The following is a 20,584-nucleotide window of genomic DNA, read 5'->3' on the forward strand; positions in this document are numbered from 1 at the left end:
TCTTAACAAATATCCCAGGCTACACACCCTTCTACGAACATAATCCCCGAGCTGTTAATTGGATTGTATGCCGATGATGTATACTCACTGTCAAAATGAGTGCTCATTTTCACCCTGTCATGTGGGAGTGGCTGGCCAGGAGCAACTCGCATTTATTAATAACATCCCTAGCAGGCTGATATACTGCAGTGGTGCGTTTATTAACTTATTTACTGCATTCAGTCGAGTGTGCCTGTATTCAAACGTCATTTGGAAGGTGGGGCGAAGATTACTAAATCATTATGGATTATGACAGGTGTCATTAGTATGAGAGTGCATAAGCTCTTTTAACGGAAGGTGGAATTCCTAATTAGTGTTGTTGTACACACTCAGTAACTCAAATTGATTACTCATGGGCAGCCGTTGGTATCTTTCCAGTATCTACTGAAAACATGTCACAGTTGCTGATGCTACACCATACAATTTAAATTGATATAGCATCTAAATGAGATCACATATCAAGATGCTATACAGACACACAGCATGCTCTGTATATAATAGTTTAATGATTCATTAGGAAAATAATAGATTTTCCGATAACCACCCCATTGGCTGTGGCCAAAGCCAGCAGAACCAATCCTTACAGCTGTCACCTTTCCATTACGTCAGGGCCACGCCCCTAGGCTTCCCCCCATTAGCTATAAACCAGGACCGGCAGAGCCAATCATCATGACGAGTTGTGATACGTCAGTGAGCCGGATATATCCTCACATTACACTAGCACCACCACCTCATCCATCGCAAACACCATTTCAACCACAACAAAACGTCCACAACAAAAATGACCTAAAAATCCTTCAACTAAACATCAACGGCATCAACAACAAATCTCTTGAACTCAGCACCTTCCTACAACAAAACTCCATTCATATAGCCAACATCAAAGAAATAAAATTAAAATCCACTTCTCGCCTGCCCAACTTTCAAAATTTCACTTTCCTCCGTCGAGACCGACCAACATCTGGTGGCTGTCTAGCTTTCCTCATCCATAACAGCATTCAATTTGGAGAAATTTAAATCCCAATGCCTCCTTCTGATATCACCACAGAAGTCTTAAGCATCCGTATCAAATCCCATATATGTCCACTGACTAGAATCAATGTCTACATCCCACTGACCAGTTCTTGCCTTCGCAACTATCAGTTCAATATAAATCGACTTTAACCAAATAACGACTCAATTGTTATTGGAGATTTCAATGCCCACAACAAACTTTGGCACTCTTCTCTATCAGATGCACGTGGTGACCTCTTTGCCAATATCTTGAACGGCTCCCCCTATGGGGTACTCAATGAAAATAATCAAACCAGAGTTCCGTCATCTGGCCCTTCATCCTCACCCGATATCTCAATAGCGTCAGGAAACCTCTTTTCATCAATTGACTGGCAAGTCTTTACGGCCTTTGGATCTGACCACCTACTGATTGTGTTGACCCTCAATGCCACCAAGCCTTCACAAACTCCTAAAAACCGCTTGTATTACAACTTCAAAATAGCCAACTGGCCACTTTTCACTTCAGAATCAGAAGCATTATTCACCGACAACATCAACCATATCCACACATCCGCACATAACTCTGAAAAGATTTTCAGAAACATCATCGCATATACCACCAAGCACACCATCCCGACGGGTTGCTACAAGCAACACCTTCCCTGCCTCCTTAAAGAAGCCTCAACACTAATAAACCAACGAAACACTATAAGGACTAAAAATTCTACATCACCACAAATCCCAGCCTTCAATATTGAAATCACAAAGCGAATCAATCAAGCCAAAACAGAACGCTGGCACGAGTTTGTTGAATCTTTTGACCACCGCCAAAACTCATCAAAACTTTTGAAGACCATCAAAGCCTTAGACGGACACTTCAAATCGCCACCCAATTATGCAATCACTTTCAACAACAAATCCGTCATAAACAACAATAACATTGCCAACCACTTTAACAAACTTTTCAAATCAGTCGTCCCACACTCTTCCAATAAATCCACCCGTCAAAAAATCCGTCAAATCAAGGAACTACCACTAAACGACGCCCCCCAATTTAGCTTTCAAGAGGTGAAACTAGCTATCAAAAAAGCCAAAAATTATTCTGCAATTGGTCCTGATGGCATAGCTATGCCCCACCTCAAACACCTCAGCCGCCTTGGCATAAAGTTTCTCGCTTCCACCATTAACGCCTCACTCCAGTGCAACCTCATTCCGGCCATCTGGAAATTATCGACAATCATCCCACTTTCAAAACCCGGCAAAGACCTAAATCAAGCAACGTCCTAAAGGCCGATTTCCCTACTTTGCCCATCAATAAAGATTTTAGAGGCCCTCATCCTTCCAATCATCACCACCAACTTACCTCCATCATCTCACCAACATGGCTTTCGCCCCGCACACTCAACAACAACAGCTCTTCTCAACCTAACCACCCAAATTGCAAACGGTTTCAATGAGAAAAAGCCCCCATCCCGCACTATTGTCGCTTCCCAAGACCTTACAAAGGCTTTCGACACCGTTAACCACCTTACGCTCATCAACATCATCCAGGGTTTTACGTTACCATTAGGCCTTGTTTGTTGGCTTACAAATTACCTAAGGGGCCGCTCTTTCGTGATATTCAATCCTCCTCACGAAACATTCATGCAGGAGTACCACAAGGTTCCATAATATCCCCAGCGCTGTTCAACGCCTACCTCCACGATCTAGCAACTCCTCCAAAAGGAGTACAAGTAGGCAGCTATGCCGACGACATCACAGTTTACACTTCTAATCAAAATATACCCAAAATGGAAAACTCCATCAACTCCTATCTAAAACGGCTCAGCACTTTCCGAGCCAATTGATTGCTTCAACTCTCAACATCCAAATCAACAATCAACCTTTTCACACCTGATCCAACTAGCCAACTTACATCCCAACGTCATAATGAACAACCAACGCCTCCTACTAGCTAAAACCCAAAAAATGATAGGTGTAAACTATGACACCATGTTCAGCTTCACTCAACACGGCAGAAACGTCCATGTAAAAGTTAAAAACGAAATAACATCTTACGAGCTTTAGCCAGCACATCTTGGGGTCAACAAAAGGAGACTTTACTCCTAACCTACAAAGCCATTGGATGTACCATCATCAATTATGGCAGTCCCATTTGGTGCCCAAACCTCTCCTCTACAGGTTACCAAAAGCTCCAAACCGCCCAAAACCAAGCACTTCGCCGAGCCACAGGATGCCACCTCATGGCGCCCATTGACCATCTCCACCAAGAAACCAAAGTTCTTCCGATTCAAGAACACTGCAAGCTTCTGACTGATCAATATCTGGCTTCATGCCACTCGATAACGCATCCTTGCACAAAGCTACTCAAAGTCCCTGCACCTGCTAGGAAAATGAAATCCACCTTGCTTTCCTTCAGCTCTGCCAACGTGCAATCTAGTTTAAACGCTCTTCCACCAAATAGCACCACCAAATAAATTTGGAACAACTTGCACACCGCTGCCACCATGCACTGCCTGAACGCCTACAGGCCCCCAATGTCGTGCTAGGGGGTTGGTCCCCACCCACAGAAAACGACGAAAAATCCCTGACCTGGGCAACTCGCACAAAACTGGCTCAACTCCGTTCAGGTTGCTGCTCCATGCTAGCTGATTACCAAAATCGAATCGACCCAAATGCCCAAGCTGCTGCCATTTGTGCCAAGCAACGCCAGAAGACGTCTCCCATTTTCTCAGTTGCCCAAAACGCAGACCAAAAATTAAATCGATTGATCTCTGGCTAAACCCTTCCAAAGTGGCGACACAACGCCACCTATAAACAGAAAGTGCGAGGAGAACAACAACAATAACTGAACTGGTCCTGGGCCTCCCCTAGGTCGACTCAGCCTCAAATGAGTACCTTGTGGGGTGTGTAAACATCGCCACTAGGGAGACAATGGTGGCCAGGCGTGGTGTTTTCCACCCACCCCCTCCTGTGCCGTCCCAGGCTTCATAGGTGCAACTCGCGAACAGCACCAACAGTCTGCTAAATACGACGCGGGTAATCTTTGTCTGTCTTTGGCGAACAGGAGTGGTGGTGGCCGAGTGTGATGGCTGTAAATGCTTGACATCTGTGTGTGTGAGGGGGCTCAATTGTTGTGCGTCACACGTGGTTCGTAGCAAGAGGTTAGGGGGAGAGGGGGCTACGCTGCTCCCTCCCCCAACCCTCGGGAGAGAGGGTGCCGGCTTACGTTGTAGAGCAGCATGTGCAGGGTGCTGATGAAGGTGCCGTTGCTGTCACGGTAGGAGATCACCGCCGACGCACTGCCACAGGGAACGGACGGGCAGAAGACGGGACGGAGAGGTTGGTGGACAGGCAGATTGGAAGAGAGGCGAGATATTGAGGGGGGGTGGGGGTGAGAAGGGAGACAAATGGGAAGGTGGACAGAGAGGGGCGAGGAGGGGGAGAGAGAGAGGTGAACGCTTGCAACATTCTCTGGCACGTGTCGTGACGGGTGGTGCAATATCCGACCATGTCCGTCCAGTGCTCTCGGAGCTGCATTGGCTTCTGTTTGCTGAACGAATGCATTATAAGGTCACGCTCGTTACACACACACACAGTGCTTGCCACAAATGAACCACAATACCTCGCTGATCTCGCCAATTGGCATAAACCATCACGCGAACTCCGGTCATCCTCGCAGCAGCGGTTTTTCGATGGCCATCGAACAAAGACGGTCACCGCAACGCACGCTTTTAGAGATGCGCTTCTGCAGCCATCTGGAGCGCTCTTCCTTCTGATATTAGGAAACCACTGGAGCTATGCTCTTTTAAATCATCTGGATTGAAAACTCATTTCTTTGGAACTGATTTTTGTGTTGAGGTTCGTCCTTCCCCAGCACCTCACATTGGCACGGTTGGCTTCGTACGGTGCGAAAGAAGTTCAACAGAGGGGTGTATGCGAAGTTAATTTATCCGCACGTTGTGACTCTTCTCACTGCAGCGGGGATGGCTCTGCTTCCAATCCCAACACTCCGTGCGTTTTCATGGCCACACCAACGGTGAGTGCCCTTTGCTCATGCTGGCATCAAACGACCACTGTAATGAGGAGCCAACGACGTCCGGTTTGAATGCGCGCAAACGTTTGTCACCGGCACTAACGCACGACGCGTTCATCGCTCGGCCCCCTCAGAGAGGAAAAAAACGTTTTTTGGGTCTAAGGGTCGCGTCGTAACCGGGAGTTGTAAATGGGCCGGAATGAGCCCGGAGTGAGCCAGATCGCCGTGGTGGTGGGAGTGAAGATCTGAACCCAACTGGAAGAAACCCGTGACACGTGTAGTGGAGGCGGGTAGTCTGTATCGGTTAATGTTTTTAATCCGTTCCACGAAAACTGTTAACCGAAATAACTGTTAATTAAAGATATGAATTAAATGTTAAAAGCATTAAACCATTCCAAGACTGTCGGAAGTTGACCTTATTGACCCTGAAAACATAGTTTATAGCATTTAAACATTTAATATTAATACATTGAATTATAAGAAAATATTAACGAAGGAATATCAATAGAAACGTAGTTAAATAATGAATAAATAGACCATAACAATGCTTACCTTAGGCTAAGAAGATGGCTGGTTTAATCAAGTTGATGGAAAAGCTTAGGTAAGGGAAAATATATTTTTTGAAGGAGATTCTTAAAGTAGAAAAGAGAACCATAGGTTATAATATAAACTTAAAGCCAGTCGAGGTCTAAACACTCATAAATGGGCGTCGCCGATTGGCTGACAGCATGGCACAGCCCCATTTGCGAGCGCTTGGATTGGCCGGAATTGTCGGCCCGCGTGCATCACGTGAACGTTACCGTTCATCAAAATGTTAACGTTAGTCGACACCATGGGGTGCCCGATGGGAGGCGAAACGTTAACCGAAAAACCGTTAACCGATGTCACTGTTAACCAAGGGACTACTCTATTTATAATTCGCAAGTGTCTGCTCTGTCACGATCTGGATCTCCCAAACGGTACGTGAGTAGAAAAACATACGAAACAATTGCGTAAAAGATCTCCGAATACACGTGGGAAATATATACACGTTTCCAGTCATGGTTGTAACTGCTTTAACTAAGCGAGACATTCACCCTCACTCGACCCAGGAGACACAACAACAACAACAACTAGGCTTTCTGAGCCCTAACTTCTACACGAAGCTCCTGGACATATTACCAGAAACTGGAATGCAACAAACATTGGTCATAATATAATTGTAAATGTTGTGGATTTTTCTCTCCAACACACCAGTATGCTGAACGAGTAAGTAATTGGCACGTTTTGTTTACGTGACAAACCTTATTAATTGGCTGTGTCGGGTGGTGGTGGATTGAAGGGCACGTTTATATTTACACGATCTCACCCAAAAAAGCTCAATTATCGTCATCAGCATTGCCTTCACCAGAAGATATGGCCTCCTCGTGTAGAGACAAAGCTGCATTGAGTACCAGTGTTCAGACGACGTATGTGTGTGTGTTGAACTTCTTTCGCACCGTACATAGCCAACTGTTTTCAATGGAGGTGCGGGGTAAGGATAACACATTAAATACAACAAATCCTAACGTAAAATTCGAACCCATAACCCTGAGACGTAACCACTAACTTTAAACCCCAACCCTGAACCCGAATCCCCGATCCCCAAGCTCTCACCACTCACTCCTAAAACTCAAACCCCTGACACTAAACCGTGATTCTGAACCCTAATCCATTAACCCCGAAGAAGTGGCTTTAAATTAGTATTTCACCAAACGAAAAATTAAAGGACACACATCTGGTCTACGATTGGATGGAAATTATTAGGCAATGGTACGGCCAGAAACTTGGGATTTGTTTTCCCACATGTTTGGAACAAATGACGAAATGTGCAATGGACATCTATGGGGGCTATCTGCCTGTAATGAGAGCCTATGTCCGGCTCACGTGGTGATTGGCTCTGCCGGTCCTGCTCTACAGCCAATGGGGGGAGAGCCTGAGAGCATGGCCCTGGCGTGATCGAAGGATGTCAGCTAGGATGATTGGTTCTGCTACTCTTGGCCTCAGCCAATGGGAAGACAAGTCAGGGGCGTGGTCCCGGGAGTTGATGGAGGAATCTGGAACATTCAGCGCAGGCTATTAAGGATTGGCTGGAGCATACCACGTGACCCAGGCATTAAATAAGGGAAGAGCCGAGGGACACGTGATCAGACAAGGAACGAAGAGAGAGAGGGGCCACACGCGAGCGGGGCTCCGAGTGCCATGTGGCGGTGCGTCTCTTGCAATCTGTCTGCCCACTTCCCGTTGCCTGCCAGCAACAGGGAGTGCTTGTGAACTGAGGAAAGTAAATAAAAGGACCGATTCCACAAGCCGTCTCCAGAGTGTAATAACATTGGTGTCAGAAGTTCTTCTGGGACCGTTTGGACGATCTTCAAGATGTCCAAGCACCTCAGAAAGAAGAACCCACCCGACCCTCCATCGGAGGAGGTTGTGGAGACGGACGAGGACGATGTGCTGGGAGCTACGGCTCCTCTGCCTCCGGCTGCTGCTTGCCTTGATGCCGCTCATCGCCGACAGGAGGAAGAAATGACCACCTCGAGGACGGACGAAGGATGGCGGATGATGGCGGAGCAGATCGAGTCGCTCCGCGCGATTTTGCTCAATTTGGTGACAGCGGTCGCGTCCTCTACGGCCCTGGGTCGGCCGCCAGCGGTTCAGCTTAATGCCGAGGACCAAGATCTTCGGCGGGAAACGACGTCCGCCATCGCTCCTGCCACGCGGGGGGTGTCCTCCATCTTGGGCGGGGCGGCGGCAACAGAGCCGTTGGACGCCATCTTGCACGAGGCTGACACCACGCGGCCACCAGACGCCATTTTGACGGAGACGCGCGGAACGCGGGAAGCGGAGTATGAGACGCTCGAGGCGTCTGCCTGCCACCGCGGACATTGTCTTCCACAGAACAAAAGAATTTATCGCCGGGGGCGATTGGAGTGTTTTTACGTGGTGCTTCGAGTCAGCTTTTAGATCCGTGCGTTGGACGGAGGCGGAGGCACTGGAAGCGTTGCCCACGCTGCTGGATGATGTTTCCCTGGCGGTCTTCCGATCTATCCCGGCGTCCAAGAAGAAGATCCGTATTTTGGTGGACACTGGCGCGTCTGCCACCATCATTTCCGATGTAATTTTTCATCTTTTGTCTATTCCCACGTCACGAATCCGCCCGGTTAATGACACGTGTGTAGCCGCAAATGGGGGTAGCATGGGTATTTTCGGGCAAGTCGATGTGCGTATTGCTATCGGTAATATTACCGCCAAAGGATCGGTGTTGATCTCTCGCTCATTGGCCGTCCCATGTCTATTAGGCACGGATTTCTTGCACCGCATGCCACTTAAGATACTGGTCGACCAGGATTGTTTGGAAATGCCGCGGGGTCGTAGGATATCGTTCCTGCCTTCCCTGCTGGCCTGTTCGCCCCCGGGTGACGCAGTTAACGCCATGGTCGCTGCCACGGTAGAGGTTCCATCAGGCTCACAAATGCTTATCCCGCTGCGTTCCCGTAAACCCTTTCAGGTTAGGGACGGTGTGAGGGGCGTGCTATTATCCCCGTCGAATTCGGTGTCTAAATCTTTTTCCCTGGTGGCGGCTCAAACAATCGTATGGCCGGGTCAGGCCCCGTTCATACAGGTATTGAATGGTGGCCCGGACCGGGTCGTTGTTCCGGCTGGATCGGTATTGGCTCACACCACTACAGATTTCACCAGTTTTGACGGAAAGCCACATATTGAAACACCCACCGATGGATCGCCGCGCGACCGTTCACAGGAATGGTGGATCGCGGACTTGTGCGGGGAAAATTCATCTTTATCAAACACGCAAAGGACTTCTTTGCATTCATTGTTATTACGGTATGCAGACGTTTTCAGTAAAAATGATTTGGATCTCGGCCATACCTCTCTTTTGTCGCACCATATTGACACCGGTGCTACGCCTCCGATTTGTATGCACCCGCATCGCATGAGCCCTGCTGAAAGGGAACACGTGCGCGACGCGGTAGACGAGATGTTGGCGGCAGATATTATTTCGCCGTCCAACAGTCCTTGGGGCGCGCCGGTGGTACTGGTTAAGAAGAAGGATGGTGGAACGAGATTTTGTGTAGATTTCCGCCGGTTGAATAAGATATCCATGGCGGACGCATATCCTTTACCACGGATGGACGACTCATTGGACGCTTTATCAGGAACAAAATTATTCTCGATCTGTCCTCGGGCTTTTGGCAGCTTCCTCTCGATGACGCGTCGAAACCCAAGACGGCATTCTGCACGCCGCAAGGCCTCTTTGAGTTTAACCGGTTACCGATGGGCTTGAATGCGGCTCCGGCGACGTTTCAACGCCTGATGGAACTGGTACTGGCGGGACTACAGTGGGAGACATGCCTCATATATTTAGACGATATCATCGTTTTCAGCCGCACGTTCGAGGAACACCTCCAACGACTGGAGAGAATGCGTTCGGCTGACCTAAAGTTTAAACCGAAGAAATGCCACCTTTTGCAACACTCCGTCCGTTACTTGGGTCATATCATCAGTTCGGACGGCGTGTCCACTGACCCTCAGAAAACGCAATGTGTCCGAGAGCGGCCCACACCCACTTCGGTGGGCGACGTTCGGCGTTTCATTGGGTTTGCATCCTACGATCGCCGGTTTGTTAAGAACTTTGCCACACTGGCTAAACCACTGCATGTTCTGACGGGCAAAAATCTAGAGGTTTAAATGGGGTCCGGAGGAGGAACGCTCTTTTCACTCGCTTCGGGATCACCTCGCCACGGTGCCTACGCTCGACTACCCATACTTTTCCCAGCCGTTCATCCTTGACACGGATGCTAGCGATATCGGCATCGGGGCCGTTTTATCGCAACGTAAAGACGGAGTTGAGCGAGTGGTTGCATACGGCAGCAGGGTTCTGTCCCCTGCAGAAACACGATATTGCGTGACGAGGCGGGAACTTTTGACGATCGTACATTTTGTCCGGCTCTACCGGCCCTACCTGTATGGGAGGAAATTCCTCGTTCGCACTGATCACGCGGCTTTGCAATACTCGTTAAAATTGGACCAACCATCAGGCCAATTGGCTCGGTGGTTGGAATCGTTACAGGGATTTTCCTTCGATATCACGTACCGCAAGGGTGCTTGCCACGCCAACGCGGACGCGCTCTCCAGGTTACCACCCATTCCCCCATGCGCTTGTCTGACGGGTATGCACCGCTGTGCAGCGCCGCCTACCTCGCCCTGTCCGGTTATGGGAGCAATGTCAAACGAGGACAGCCAGCAGGTACCAGTGGGCACTGATGATACCCTGCGGCTGCCGCACTCGGTGTGGCTACGCGAGCAGGAGCCCGATGCCTCTCTGGCTCCGATGCGGAAACTGATCGGGAAACCGAGAGCTCATTTGGCGGGATGGAAATGGCAGATGTTCCGGGGCCGGGCGGGACTATTGATGTGTACTGATGGATTGTCTGACCGATCACGCCTGGTCGTGCCTACATCCCTTCGCCATGACCTGCTCCGCTCTCTGCACGCTGACAAATTAATGCACCTCGGCGTGCAGAAACTTTGGCCGCAATGCAGAAAGATTTCTTTTGGCCCGGCATGACGGCAGATGTTAACGACTTTGTCCGGTCATGCCATGATTGTGCGAAGAGGAAACCGCCTCTGAAACATTATGTGCCACCACTACGTTCCATTGAGGTATCCCGTATCAATGAATTAGTCGCTCTGGACATCCTGGGGCCATTCCCTCCATCGGCTAGGGCAACAAATACCTTCTGGTCGGGGTAGAATATTTTTCTTGATGACCTATGGCCTGGCCTCTGCCTGACCAAACGGCCACGTCCATCACCGATGCTTTCTTGAATGGTTATGTCATGGATAAAGGAGCACCCGAGAGGCTGCTCACAGATCAGGGACGTAACTTTTCCTCCAAATTGCTCAAGGAGGTTTGCGATGCGCTGGGCACCAAAAAAATTCGCACTTCCCCTTACCATCCGCAAACGGATGGCATGGTGGAACGATTTAACCGCACCCTTTCGGCTATGCTTTGCCACACGGTGAGTGAAAAACAGACCGATTGGGACTTGCACATACCGGGCGTCCTAGCGGCCTACCGCATGGTTCCGCACGCGTCCACGGGATATTCGCCATTTTTCCTGATGTATGGTCGTGAGAATGCACCCCCCATTGATGTGCAACTGGGTACGCCGAGTAAACAACCGTCCCTTTCCTTACCTGATCACGTACGGGACTCGCTTGCACGGGTTACAGAGGCGCGAGAGGCCACCAGGTGTGCGACGGCCCGTACGCAGGCAAGGAACGAGATGTGTGCGCATCGATCGCGTACTCACATGCCCTGGTCGGTGGGCGATCTGGCATGGCTCCACTGCCCTCAGGTGCCAGCGGGCACATCCCCTAAACTGCACAGGCCTTGGCGGGGGCCTGTGACGTTGGTGGACATTCGGAACCCACAGAGTGTTCGCGTCCAATACGGAAAACGCCGGTGGTACCTCCATTCGTCGTGACTCAAACCCTACGTTGACCCGTGTGCCGACCCCTCATCTCCACTTGTTCACCTGCTGGGGTCTGCTGTGCCGAATATGCCGCTTGCCTCGCCCGTTGATCCCCAGCGGGACTGTGTTGCGCCACCCGCAGATGAACAGGTTTTGAGGGCTGATGAGACCCCCGCCGTCCCTCCTCCAACGGGACCTACCCCGGATACAACCGAAACCGAACATTCTTCTTCTTCACGTCAACCACTTCCTGCAGATCCGGCGGCAAGGTGACCATGCGCAGGAAGCGGAGAGGGTCCCGCGGCACGTACGCGGTCGAAATCTCTTCTGTTTCGATAGCATTGATTGCCTTGCAGTCCCTTCCCTGTTTTTACTGCGCTGCAGGGGCGCCCTAATGTATGTCTGTTGTTCATGGGTGATTTTGTTTTTGTTTTGGCGCGTAGACGCCTGTTTCACCCCTTTCCTTGTTAATGCGTCTTAGACGCCCTAATAAGCAACTTTATGGGATCGGCTTATCACCCTTTTCTCAGCCGAGACGGCTGACTTTTTCACCGGGGGGGGGGGGGGGGTGATGTAATGAGAGCCTATGTCCGGCTCACGTGGTGATTGGCTCTCCCGGTCCTGCTCTACAGAGTGTTATTACATGCCCATGGATCCTGATGATGGGACAATGTAATTATTGGGGCCGACAAAGTTTCAAGAAGCAGAGATATGTGTATTTATTGTTTAAAGGAGAGCCTACACAATGCGTGAACTGATAAGGAATGAGTCGGGCTAATGTTGCACGTGCCCCAGGACCCAGCACTGAGGAAGTAACAATTGAGGGTTGGTGGATCACACACAGATGCTGTGAGACTCCTTTCCCCTTGGGCGTTGAGGAGCTGTACTCTGGCTCTGCCAGGAGAAGGCAAAGTGTGGACTCCACCTGTTGCAGTCTGTATGGGATAGAGCGTTGTCATCTCGTGTGTGGGTTTTCTCCGGGTGCTCCAATTTTCTCCATAATTTAAAGCACTCATTAATTGGCCCGAAAACATCTGAATATACAGAGGACCACAGAGCTTAACTTGCATCATTTAAAGTATTGGCAGTATACCGGTGATACCCGGTATATAAAATGAAAAAAAAACGTTTTTTTTTATCGCAATAATGATTTATTTTCCCGCGATTCGCAACCCCCGGTGAGAAAATCTTGCAGGGCGGTAGTGCATCAAAATCAGTTCTCGTGATGTCGAAGCAGTCAGAAGATGGATGTTACGAGCGGCTGAACACGAAGCTTAACAGTCTGTTGCCGTACAGCAGCACGCTGCCTGATACACGATTGGCTGCTCCGTGTCCCAGAGCCAACGTTTTACTCGTGTCCTAGACTTGGTCCGATGGTTCCTCCATTCATTTGCGAAATCATTTATTGGCGGACGGTGGTATCACAAGATTACGACTCGTGGTGGCGTTATCACCGCACGTTGCAATGGGTAATTGGCTGCTAAATCTAAGTGCAACTTCTGATGAAGAGTGCAGCTCACTCAAGGGCAAGAGCGACTTCGCTAGACTTTTTAAGAGGACCTTTGAGTTATGCTGCACCAGTATATCACCAATAAGTCCAATTGTTAGCGCCAGCTCCCCACCGTGCGGCCGCTGCCTTGCCGCTCGCAGGTAGTTCCTCCTCCTAGCGCCTCTGAGTCGTTCTTTCTCTCTCTCTCATCTAACAAAAACTATCAGCTTCAATTATATATAAGGTTAGGATCACGATGGTCACGGAGCTACAAAACCGCAAGGAACACCGTGACATACGAGGAGGGCCATACGTTCTGATATTTAATTTAACACGTCGGCTTTCGAGACTGGTTATTATTATTCACAACGAAAGTTTATTGTGGGTTAGATCGCGTACTCAAATTGAAAATGTTGTGGATGTACTCTCCAACACAGCGGTTGGTGCTGAAGGAGTAACTAATCGACACGTTTTGTTGACATGACCTTTACTTTTCGATTTAAAGCTTTCGTGACTGCAGGGATTCATCTTCTTGGTTCTTTCGGTAAAGTCACGTAGAAGGGAAGTAATAAAATACTAAAAATAAAACATAATAAAACAATTCTCACGACGTTTCGGCTACAACGCAAGCAGCCGTCTTCAGGTGAAGAATGAGACACTGCCAAGCTAGGAGCTTATATATAAGCTGAGTTGGAGGTGGAAGAAGAGAGCCTTAACAAAAGAATGTGCATATCAAGAGGAATTTAGCATATTCATGGGAAATGCGTAGGAGGTGGGCGGGGGGGGGTTTCAAAGTCATATTATGCCCATGCATTATGCAGGATCAGCAGCACCAAAGGGAGGGGGGTAGCATTAACAAAGGGAGGGCATGTTAAAAGTATGTAGAAGCAATGAAACATGTGAATGGGAAAACGGTGGCAGGAGATCCGCAGCGGAGCAAATAATGCATTCCCTGTGGAGAACACAAGATACACAGTTAATGCCAGTGAGTGGACTGCGGTCTGAAAGTCACCATAAACGTGAACAACAATCAGTTAAGATCCGAAGTGGTTTATTACGTCCTTCCAATGATTGCTGAGCCAGAATCCATCTTCTCGGTTAAAATTGTCTCTGTGTTTGTATATGTGGATCGTCTCATGAACGAATCTCTCATGGTAGCCAGATGGCTTGCAGAGAACCTCTGTCTTGGAGAAGTCAATGTCATGTGAACCCACTGAATTGTAACAGTGATCTGCCACGGCTGAGGTGTTTGTCCTACCGTGTTTCAGGTCAGCTTTATGTTCACGGATGCGGTCCGAGACATGTCGTTTGGTTTCTCCAATGTAACTGCTACGACAGAGGCAACTTAGTTTGTAGACGCCAGGGTACTGTATGTCTGGGACCACGTCTTTTAGAGACGGAACCAGATCACGGATTTTATGTACTGTGTTGAATCGTACCTGAATCTTGTGTTTAATCAGGATTTTGGAGATCTTTTTTGTGACCCCAGCAATGTAGGGTAAGGTGATGGTTTTGAAAGGCTCCTCAGCAGGATCCTTCTTGACGGTTGGAGTGATGGCCTTGCGGATTGTGTAGTCGGAGTAACCATTAGCCTTAAGAGCTTGGCGTACGTGTTTGAGTTCACTGGCAATGTGTTCCTGGTCGGAGATGCATTGGGCTCTATGGTATAGAGTCTTGATGAGGGAGTTCTTCTGGGATGGATGGTGGTGGGAATCCGGTTTTAGGTAGGCATCCGTATGGGTGGCTTTCCTTTAGACAGAATGGCTCATTGAACCATCAGGTCTCCTTTTAATTAGGACATCCAAAAAGGGTAGCTTGCCATCTGTTTCGACTTCCATGGTGAATCTGATGGCTGGGTGTATGGAATTGATGTGGTCGAGAAATTGGTCTAGGGCAGGCCGGCCATGTGGCCAGATGACAAAAGTGTCATCTACGTACCTCTTCCATAAGGTCGGGTGTAGAGTGGCAGTCTGGATGGCGTCAGTCTCAAATTTCTCCATGAAAATGTTGGCTACAACCGGAGATAGGGGGGAGCCCATTGGGGTGCCCTCAGTTTGCTTGTAGAAGGTTCCATTCCAGGTGAAGTATGTATTGGTTAAGCAGTGTCTCACCAGGGGGGGTACCCCAGCATTCAGTCCTTGATGAACCAAGTCTTCAATGATTGCGATGGTGTCAGGCACAGGAACCTTGGTGAACAAGGAAACCACATCAAAACTGACAAGCAGGTCATCTGGGGACAGGGAAATCCCCTTGATTGTCGATACCAGGTCAGTAGAGTTTTGTACCGCAGAGGTGGTTTTTCCAGTGAAAGGCCGTAGGATTTCAGACAAAAAACGAGCCAGTTTGTAAGTGGGGGAGTTGATAGTAGAGACAATGGGACGAAGAGGTGTATCTTCTTTATGTATCTTTGGCAAGCCGTACAATCTTGGTGGCCTGGCTGCAGAAGGTTTCAACGAGAACTGTTTGGTCTGATCAATTAATGCGGTTGAAACAGAAATGATTTTGTTGGTTTTGGTGACGAGGCTGTTGGTGGGGTCTCTTTTTATTTTTGTATAGCTGCCATCGTTGAGTAGTTCTTGAATTTTGTTGTTGTATTCTATTTTGTCCATGATGACAGTGGCATTGCCTTTGTCGGCTGAGAGGATGACAATGTCATCCCTCTTTTTTAATTGAGCTAATTCAAAACGCTCATCTTTGCTGATGTTGCTAGCTGGCATCTTAGCGTTTTTGAGGGTTGCAGAGATTTCAGATCTTGCTACGTCTGCAGCGATGTGACTCAAGCCCTTGAGAGCTACATCTACTCGAGCAATTATATCATTAACTGGTATGTGTCTAGGTGTGACTGCAAAGTTTAGTCCTTTAGCTAAAACGGATTTCAGACCTTCAGAAATAGGACTGTTACTGCGATTAATTACGCCTTTGTTAACATCTAGCTTTTCAATGTGTGGGTCCGGTTTCTTGTTTGAGAGGCGGTTGAATTTGGAAATCAAGTTGTCCTTACATTTAGTCGACATAGCGGCAGCTGAAGAGGCAGTCATTTTTTCTACATGTTCCCAATCCGATGGGGACATTGTTGCACTCAAAGATAAGTGTGATTTGTAGAGTGTCTTGTCTAACTGATCTAGTTCGGTGCGCGTAAGTCTTATTTTCTCTGAGATAAGAGCTAAGCTAGTTCTAGACAGAATTCGTTTCGCATTAGAAGAAGTTACAGCAGCATATGTTAGTGTAAATGCGTTTGGTATTACCTTGGAGTCGCGGCATCTCTTCAGAAAGGTGAGAGACTCGATTAGCTGAGCCTTCTTATCACGGAGCTTGTTGAAGGATCTCAAAGTTATGTGGAAACCCTCCCAGTAGAGGCGGTTAAATTTCGATTTAAAGCTTTCGTGACTGCAGGGATTCATCTTCTTGGTTCTTTCGGTAAAGTCACGTAGAAGGGAAGTAATACAATAATAAAAATAAAACATAATAAAACAATTCTCACGACGTTTCGGCTACAACGCAAGCAGCCGTCTTCAGGTTAAGAATGAGACACTGCCAAGCTAGGAGCTTATATATAAGCTGGTTCATCAATGACTGAATGCTGGGGTACCCCCTGGTGAGACACTGCTTAACCAATACATACTTCACCTGGAATGGAACCTTCTACAAGCAAACTGAGGGCACCCCAATGTGCTCCCCCCTATCTCCGGTTGTAGCCAACATTTTCATGGAGAAATTTGAGACTGACGCCATCCAGACTGCCACTCTACACCCGACCTTATGGAAGAGGTACGTAGATGACACTTTTGTCATCTGGCCACATGGCCGGCCTGCTCTAGACCAATTTTTCGACCACATCAATTCGATACACCCAGCCATCAGATTCACCATGGAAGTCGAAAAAGATGGCAAGCTACCCTTTTTGGATGTCCTAATTAAAAGGAGACCTGATGGTTCAATGAGCCATTCTGTCTACAGGAAAGCCACCCATACGGATGCCTACCTAAAACCGGATTCCCACCACCATCCATCCCAGAAGAACTCCCTCATCAAGACTCTATACCATAGAGCCCAATGCATCTCCGACCAGGAACACATTGCCAGTGAACTCAAACATGTACGCCAAGCTCTTAAGGCTAATGGTTACTCCGACTACACAATCCGCAAGGCCAGACATACAGTACCCTGGCGTCTACAAACTAAGTTGCCTCTGTGGTAGCAGTTACATTGGAGAAACCAAACGACATGTCTCGGACCGCATCCGTGAACATAAAGCTGACCTGAAACACGGTAGGACAAACACCTCAGCCGTGGCAGATCACTGTTACAATTCAGTGGGTTCACATGACATTGACTTCTCCAAGACAGAGGTTCTCTGCAAGCCATCTGGCTACCATGAGAGATTCGTTCATGAGGCGATCCACATATACAAACACAGAGACAATTTCAACCGAGAAGATGGATTCTGGCTCAGCAATCATTGGAAGGACGTAATAAACCACTTCGGATCTTAACTGATTGTTGTTCACGTTTATGGTGACTTTCAGACCGCAGTCCACTCACTGGCATTAACTGTGTATCTTGTGTTCTCCACAGGGAATGCATTATTTGCTCCGCTGCGGATCTCCTGCCACCGTTTTCCCATTCACATGTTTCATTGCTTCTACGTACTTTTAACATGCCCTCCCTTTGTTAATGCTACCCCCCCTCCCTTTGGTGCTGCTGATCCTGCATAATGCATGGGCATAATATGACTTTGAAACCCCCCCCCGCCCACCTCCTACGCATTTCCCATGAATATGCTAAATTCCTCTTGATATGCACATTCTTTTGTTAAGGCTCTCTTCTTCTTCCACCTCCAACTCAGCTTATATATAAGCTCCTAGCTTGGCAGTGTCTCATTCTTCACCTGAAGACGGCTGCTTGCGTCGTGAGAATTGTTTTATTATGTTTTATTTTTATTATTTTATTAGTTCCCTTCTACGTGACTTTACCGAAAGAACCAAGAAGATGAATCCCTGCAGTCACGAAAGCTTTAAATCGAAATTTAACCGCCTCTACGGGGAGGGTTTCCACATAACTTTGAGATCCTTCAACAAGCTCCGTGATAAGAAGGCTCAGCTAATCGAGTCTCTCACCTTTCTGAAGAGATGCCGCGACTCTAAGGTAATACCAAACGCATTTACACTAACATCTGCTGCTGTAACTTCTTCTAATGCGAAACGAATTCTGTCTAGAACTAGCTTAGCTCTTATCTCAGAGAAAATCAGACGTACGCGCACCGAACTAGATCAGTTAGACAAGACACTCTACAAATCACACTTATCTTTGAGTGCAACAATGTCCACATCGGATTGGGAACATGTAGATAAAATGACTGCCTCTTCAGCTGCCGCTATGTCGACTAAATGTAAGGACAACTTGATTTCCAAATTCAACCACCTCTCAAACAAGAAACCGGACCCACACATTAAAAAGCTAGATGTTAACAAAGGCGTAATTAATCGCAGTAACAGTCCTATTTCTGAAGGTCTGAAATCCGTTTTAGCTAAAGGACTAAACTTTGCAGTCACACCTAGACACATACCAGTTAATGATATAATTGCTCGAGTAGATGTAGCTCTCAAGGGCTTGAGTCACATCGCTGCAGACGTAGCAAGATCTGAAATCTCTGCAACCCTCAAAAACGCTAAGATGCCAGCTAGCAACATCAGAAAAGATGAGCGTTTTGAATTAGCTCAATTAAAAAAGAGGGATGACATTGTCATCCTCTCAGCCGACAAAGGCAATGCCACTGTCATCATGGACAAAATAGAATACAACAAAATTCAAGAACTACTCAACGATGGCAGCTATACAAAAATAAAAAGAGACCCCACCAACAGCCTCGTCACCAAAACCAACAAAATCATTTCTGTTTCAACCACATTAATTGATCAGACCAAACAGTTCTCGTTGAAACCTTCTGCAGCCAGGCCACCAAGATTGTACGGCTTGCCAAAGATACATAAAGAAGATACACCTCTTCGTCCCATTGTCTCTACTATCAACTCCCCCACTTACAAACTGGCTCGTTTTTTGTCTGAAATCCTACGGCCTTTCACTGGAAAAACCACCTCTGCGGTACAAAACTCTACTGACCTGGTATCGACAATCAAGGGGATTTCCCTGTCTCCAGATGACCTGCTTGTCAGTTTTGATGTGGTTTCCTTGTTCACCAAGGTTCCTGTGCCTGACACCATCGCAATCATTGAAGACTTGGTTCATCAAGGACTGAATGCTGGGGTACCCCCCCTGGTGAGACACTGCTTAACCAATACATACTTCACCTGGAATGGAACCTTCTACAAGCAAACTGAGGGCACCCCAATGGGCTCCCCCCTATCTCCGGTTGTAGCCAACATTTTCATGGAGAAATTTGAGACTGACGCCATCCAGACTGCCACTCTACACCCGACCTTATGGAAGATGACACTTTTGTCATCTGGCCACATGGCCGGCCTGCTCTAGACCAATTTCTCGACCACATCAATTCCATACACCCAGCCATCAGATTCACCATGGAAGTCGAAAAAGATGGCAAGCTACCCTTTTTGGATGTCCTAATTAAAAGGAGACCTGATGGTTCAATGAGCCATTCTGTCTACAGGAAAGCCACCCATACGGATGCCTACCTAAAACCGGATTCCCACTACCATCCATCCCAGAAGAACTCCCTCATCAAGACTCTATACCATAGAGCCCAATGCATCTCCGACCAGGAACACATTGCCAGTGAACTCAAACACGTACGCCAAGCTCTTAAGGCTAATGGTTACTCCGACTACACAATCCGCAAGGCCATCACTCCAACCGTCAAGAAGGATCCTGCTGAGGAGCCTTTCAAAACCATCACCTTACCCTACATTGCTGGGGTCACAAAAAAGATCTCCAAAATCCTGATTAAACACAAGATTCAGGTACGATTCAACACAGTACATAAAATCCGTGATCTGGTTCCGTCTGTAAAAGACGTGGTTCCAGACATACAATACCCTGGCGTCTACAAACTAAGTTGCCTCTGTGGTAGCAGTTACATTGGAGAAACCAAACGACATGTCTCGGACCGCATACGTGAACATAAAGCTGACCTGAAACACGGTAGGACAAACACCTCAGCCGTGGCAGATCACTGTTACAATTCAGTGGGTTCACATGACATTGACTTCTCCAAGACAGAGGTTCTCTGCAAGCCATCTGGCTACCATGAGAGATTCGTTCATGAGGCGATCCACATATACAAACACAGAGACAATTTCAACCGTGAAGATGGATTCTGGCTCAGCAATGATTGGAAGGACGTAATAAACCACTTCGGATCTTAACTGATTGTTGTTCACGTTTATGGTGACTTTCAGACCGCAGTCCACTCACTGGCATTAACTGTGTATCTTGTGTTCTCCACAGGGAATGCATTATTTGCTCCGCTGCGGATCTCCTGCCACCGTTTTCCCATTCACATGTTTCATTGCTTCTACATACTTTTAACATGCC

General features: G+C 47.9%; 1 protein-coding gene across 1 annotated transcript in view; it reads right to left on the reverse strand.

Moving 5' to 3' along the window:
- ZPLD1 (zona pellucida like domain containing 1) overlaps nt 1-20,584 on the reverse strand; it is a 121,683-nt gene that overhangs the window by 26,796 nt on the left and 74,303 nt on the right. The window contains exon 7 of the mRNA XM_078882413.1: nt 4,262-4,334. Coding sequence (XP_078738539.1) covers nt 4,262-4,334 — 73 coding nt within the window. The remainder of the gene's footprint in view (nt 1-4,261; nt 4,335-20,584) is intronic.

The sequence above is a fragment of the Lampetra fluviatilis genome, chromosome 65 (genome assembly GCF_964198595.1).
Source record: "Lampetra fluviatilis chromosome 65, kcLamFluv1.1, whole genome shotgun sequence".
NCBI lineage: Eukaryota > Metazoa > Chordata > Hyperoartia > Petromyzontiformes > Petromyzontidae > Lampetra > Lampetra fluviatilis.